Raw genomic sequence first — 5,268 nt, forward strand, 5'->3', positions numbered from 1 at the left:
GCAGGAGAAAGGGGAGAACAGATGTTAGCACCCCCAAAATGCTGAGTCCTTGGCTGGAGGTGGGCTGGGCCAGCATCTCCTGCCCTGGAGAGCAACTTTGAACTAGCTCTGGGAACTAAAAAGCTGACATCTTTGCTACAGGAGCAGCCTTTTATCAGCAGCAGCGGAGACAAGGGCTCTCATCCTACCTTCTCTTACCAGCAGCCTCTAAAGGGGGTTTGTAGGATGTTGTGGACTTGAGGAGCAGAGCTACCCTTCCAGGTTCCGTTCCTATATAGGCTTTGTCTCCTCCCACGCTGCTCCCTATGTGTCCAGCCGTGGGCTCCCTGCTGGCCGCCCCATTGCCCCAGCACAGCAGACCCCCCCCCCGCTTACCGAGGAAATCGTCGGCCGAGAAGTGGTCAGCATCCCAGACCTGCAGGGTGAGGCGAGCTGGGATCTTGTACTCGGTCTCATCCCAGGAGAACATGGACTCCTTCTTGGAGATGACGATTTTCTCCTCCGCCATCAGGTAGTCAAAGGGGAAGATGTAGCGCCAGTTGAAGTTGCCTTCACCAGTGAGTGAGTGGTAATGGACGTCCGTGTCTTGCTTGTCCTCCTGCTGACCCTTCAGCCACCTGCAGGGCCCAGAGGGATGAGAGGGGTGGCACACGTTACAGGAGGGAGGAGAGGGCACAGGACCATCCTGTGCGTGCAGCCAGGACGCCTCCAGGCCAGCAATGCGTGGGCAGACTGGAAGGACCTAAAAGGCATGAGCAATGGGCTGGGGCTGCTTGAATCACCACAGCAGTGTCTCCAAGGGGCACAACAGGCATGGGGACAGGACAGACCTGGGGGGAACGGGGGGGTCGGAGAGCAAGAAATGCAAGCAGGTTGTTAGGGGTCTTTCTCTGGGCAGGGAGATGTTAAAGAGGTGGACAGGAGCAAGGAGCATTGCTGGGGAGTCTGGAGCAGAGCATGCTGGAAGGCTGTCCCCATCCCGCACTGGTGGAGTGGACAGGCCCAGGGGAGGCTGTAGAGACCTTCTCACTCGTGGACGCAGGTCGGTCTGTACTGGTCACCGCAGGCTCCCTGTGCCAGGGCACATCTATCTGAGCCCATCAGAGGTATTTAGGGCCTGCTGCAGGCTCTGCTTGAGGGTGGGGATATCTCTGCTGACCCAGTCTCCAGCGAAGGGACCTGAAGTGCCCAGCTCAGATAGGCACCGTGGGCACCGTGTCGCTGGAGACAGTGGGGTCCCAGTCATGCCACCCTGGGAGACGGGGTGGCCATGCCGACCTTGCCATCGCATGTGCTTGTTCCCCTAATTTTCTGGCTCCAGTGAGCAGGATTCCCAGAGCAAAAGGGACATGGAGGATGGTCCACACCAGCAAGTCTGGGACCCGGGGGAACACAGCTTTGTTTCTCAGTGCTCCTCAGCCCCTTTCTCTGACGAGCCAAGGCACCTCCGTTCCCCAGGGTGCTCTCAGGTTTTTGCGCGTCTGTTTGTCCTGAGAGGCTGCAGCCAGCAGGGACACGTCTCCATGCACAGGCACCCAATGCAGGGGTGTCCTCTCGGGCTCTGAGCATGCCGATGCCCTGCTCTGCCCCACAAAACACAAAGGTCAAGTGATTCCCCCACCACACTGATGGGGAAGGGCTGGAGCACCCCAGATTCAGAGCCATTGCAGAAAAGCCGCTGGGCTGATGGGACCCGAGATGCCAAAACAGACCCAGTTTTCTGAGAGCGGCACGAGGTGCAAGCAGAGGAGACCTGGCCTGAGCTGGCGAGGCTGCAGAGGAAGCACCGAGCAGTTTAACAGACTGGTGGGAAACCACTGCGTATTCAGCCACCAGCCTGAAATGTCGTTGCATTGATTTGAGGTCCTGTAAAGAACTGGGCTGTGAGCAGGTGTGGGTCCCCTCATCTCTGTACGGGCGAGTTTTGGAAGGGGCTTTCCCCTACTGCTGGGTGAGAGTGAAGCGGAGATGGGAACTAACCACAATTTGGCTCCAGGTGCTGGAGCTGGAGGTTGCAGGGCTGACATGCCAAGTGGGGGCATCAAGACAAGCTCAAAGAGGGGAAGAGGGGCAGACGCGGCCAAGCAGCGAGGCCTCGGCCATTACCCCCTGACACAGACATCAGACATCTTCTCTCCCGCCAGGAAAGCATCATCTTCCAAAACCACCCCATCGGTGTTCCAGAAGGTAACCCGCAGCTCAAAGCTGGGCGGGCAGGCCAGGCACATGCAGCGGGTCATGCAGCCAAGAGAGAGAGACAGAGAGGCAAGAAACAGCACAGAAGACAACGGCAGCATTGGCGCTACCTGACCCTGCACCACAGTCCATGTCGTACACCCCCCCCCAACTCCAAAACCACCCCGGGGAGCCCAGCGAGCACTAGCACCCCCCAGGGAGAAGCAGAGGAGGTGGTGCTGGCATGCCACGCTGTACCTACCCCCTGACAAAAATGTCACTGGATTTCTCGCCGGTGAAGTAGTCATCGTCCTCCAGGATGACCTCGTCTGTGTTCCACACTATCACTCTAAGCTCATACCTGGCAGGAGGAAGGGAGACAAGGAGGTGAGGCATGGGGGCGGGCAAAGGGGCAGGAGGGAATGGGGTGACACTGCCAGAAACCAGGGCCAGGCACCCCCACCGCAGGGAACTGCTCGCAGGAATCTTATCTGAGGGATCATGAGGGCAGGAACCGGGGGGGGGATCTGTGCATGAGCTCAGGTCAGCCCAGGCAGGGTGAGCAGAGCAGCAAGGGCAGCTTTACCTCCCTCTGCTCTGAACCTCTGTGAGGCCCAAGCCAAAGGCTCGAGGGGACAGCCCAGGCTTGGCCTTTGGTAGATTTGTGGCTAAAATGGGGTCTGCGAAACAGTCTGAGTCCAGCTCTCTTCCTGGTTTCCCCACCTTACGCAGCAGGGCTGTCACCCCTTAGAAATGAGGGGGATTTGTCGCTGCCTTCAGAAGTGAACCCTGCTCCCCTGTCCAGGGCAGTCCCCCGGGCACCACAGTCCTTCTTAGGACTCCAGCAGGTTCAGAGACTCTGAGATATTCCCAGCACTGCCTTTTGTGTGCAGCAACCCGGGGTTGCCCAGTCACATTCGGCTTGGCTGGGTGTTTTGGTGATGGAGAAAGCAGCTGCGGTGGGAGCAGGCGGAGGAAGAGCAGAAGCCAGATTCCTTGCAACGTGGAAAGGCTGGAGGAAGGCTGGGGGACAGTGGCAGAGAAACGCAGCCGCAAGCGTAACACATCGCTAGAAGTACCAGGGGGTCCTACAGGTGAGGGGAAGGGGACTTAGAATCATAGAATCATAGAATCATTACGGTTGGAAGAGACCTCCAAGATCATCGAGTCCAACCGTCAACCCAACACCCCCATGCCCACTAAACCATGTCCCTCAGCGCCTCATCTACCCGTCTTTTAAATACCTCCAGGGATGGGGACTCAACCACTTCCCTGGGCAGCCTGGTCCAAGGTTTAACCACTCTTTCAGTAAAGACATTTTTCCTCACATCCAATCTAAACCTCCCCTGGCGCAACTTGAGGCCGTTTCCTCTCGTCCTTTCGCCAGTTACTTGGGAGAAGAGACCGACCCCCACCTCGCTACAGCCTCCTTTCAGGTGGTTGTAGAGAGCGATGAGGTCTCCCCTCAGCCTCCTTTTCTCCAGGCTGAACAACCCCAGCTCCCTCAGCCGCTCCTCATCAGACTTGTTCTCCAGACCCCTCACCAGCCTCGTTGCCCTTCTCTGGACACGCTCCAGCACCTCGACGTCCTTCTTGGAGTGAGGGGCCCAAAACTGAACACAGGGTTCGAGGTGCGGCCTCACCAGTGCCGAGTACAGGGGCACGATCACTGCCCTGCTCCTGCTGGCCACACTAGTTCTGATACAGGCCAGGATGCCCTTGGCCTTCTTGGCCGCCTGGGCACACTGCCGGCTCATGTTCAGCCGGCTGTCGACCAGCACCCCCAGGTCCTTTTCCGCCAGGCAGCTTTCCAGCCACTCTTCCCCAAGCCTGTAGCGCTGCACGGGGTTGTTGTGGCCAAAGTGCAGGACTTACAGCTTCCTTAACCCACCTCCTCGGTATCTCCCTCTGACAATGCCCTGGCTGAGCCCAGCTGTGGGACTCCTGCCATCTCCTCCAGTTCCAGCCCCCTCCTGTCTGCTCCCATGGGTGGGAGCCTGTCCCATGCTGTGCCTCTCCAGTACCTACAGCTAGTGTCAGGTGGGGCCAGGTGCTCCCAGCAAAGGGGAGATGGATTAAACCCTTAGGACGATAACCAGGCGTAACCTTGCTCGAAACAGGCTATCATCTACCTGCAAACCCTCTCTTCAGCCCATCAATAGCAACATCTCCGCTCCAGCTCATGGGTCACTGCTGAGCATGGCTGTCCTGGGCTGCACTGTAGACAACCCTCTGCTTTTCCAGTCTGCGCTGGTGTCCGGACCTCGCCCTTGGCCTCAGCTTTCCTGCGGCTGCCTGCCCTGCTGTTCAGACCCCATCTGCAGCCCACTGGGATCAAGGGACGTTCTCTCCATCCAAGGTGTCATCTGCTGGGCACGGGAGCGCAAGAGACTCCCACCGGGATGCCCAGTGCTGTTCCCGTATCCCGGCCCTGGGGGTGGGAAAAGGGGCCCAAGGACAGAGTCTAGCAGGGTAAGGCAGGGCTAGGAGGGATGCCGAGGGGAGAAATGCCTTTCTTCTCTCTAAATAAGTTGGGAGAGGGCAGGGTGAGGAGGGAAGAACTCTTTATTACACTGCCTGTTGCCTGCTCTGTCCTGCTTTGATTGACCGACTGTGTCCCAGTAACCTTCCCTGCCCCGGGCTCCAGCCATCACCTCCTGGAAAGGGTCCATCCAAACTGCCCAGGGATGCCTTGCCCTGGGCTAACCCTGCCCCTGCCTGGGAGGGGGTCAGGGCTGGGCGCACTGGTCTGCCCTGGCCCTGTGCCGGGGACGGGGCAACAATTTAATTTCCTAGTCTACACAGACAAGAGAGATCGGGAGCTGCAGGGGATGGAACAGGCGGGATACCACCCTTCTGAAGCAGCTCTGGAAGGGGAAGGCATCGCTCGATGCCTCCAGTCTTGGGATCTCTGGAAGTGCCAGCATGGTTGAGGTACCCAGGCAGAGGGCCGGGCTGGGCCATGGAGCAGCAGCAGGAGAGGGGAGAAGCAGGGCTCCATCCCCAGCCTTGAGTTTTCCCTGGGGTTGGCTGGCTGGGAGGTTCCTTACTTCTTTGGTTTCCTGGGGGAAATATCAGTGGCAGGGGAAGGGG

General features: G+C 58.7%; 1 protein-coding gene across 1 annotated transcript in view; it reads right to left on the reverse strand.

Moving 5' to 3' along the window:
- OTOF (otoferlin) overlaps nt 1–5,268 on the reverse strand; it is a 120,026-nt gene that overhangs the window by 1,215 nt on the left and 113,543 nt on the right. Inside the window, exons 41-43 of the mRNA XM_009332354.1 lie at nt 5,226–5,260; nt 2,438–2,536; nt 296–617 (exon numbers count right to left, since the gene is read on the reverse strand). Of these exons, the coding sequence (XP_009330629.1) occupies nt 296–617; nt 2,438–2,536; nt 5,226–5,260 (456 nt within the window). The remainder of the gene's footprint in view (nt 1–295; nt 618–2,437; nt 2,537–5,225; nt 5,261–5,268) is intronic.

This window comes from Pygoscelis adeliae, unplaced genomic scaffold (genome assembly GCF_000699105.1).
Source record: "Pygoscelis adeliae isolate BGI_AS28 unplaced genomic scaffold, ASM69910v1 Scaffold89, whole genome shotgun sequence".
Lineage (NCBI taxonomy): Eukaryota > Metazoa > Chordata > Aves > Sphenisciformes > Spheniscidae > Pygoscelis > Pygoscelis adeliae.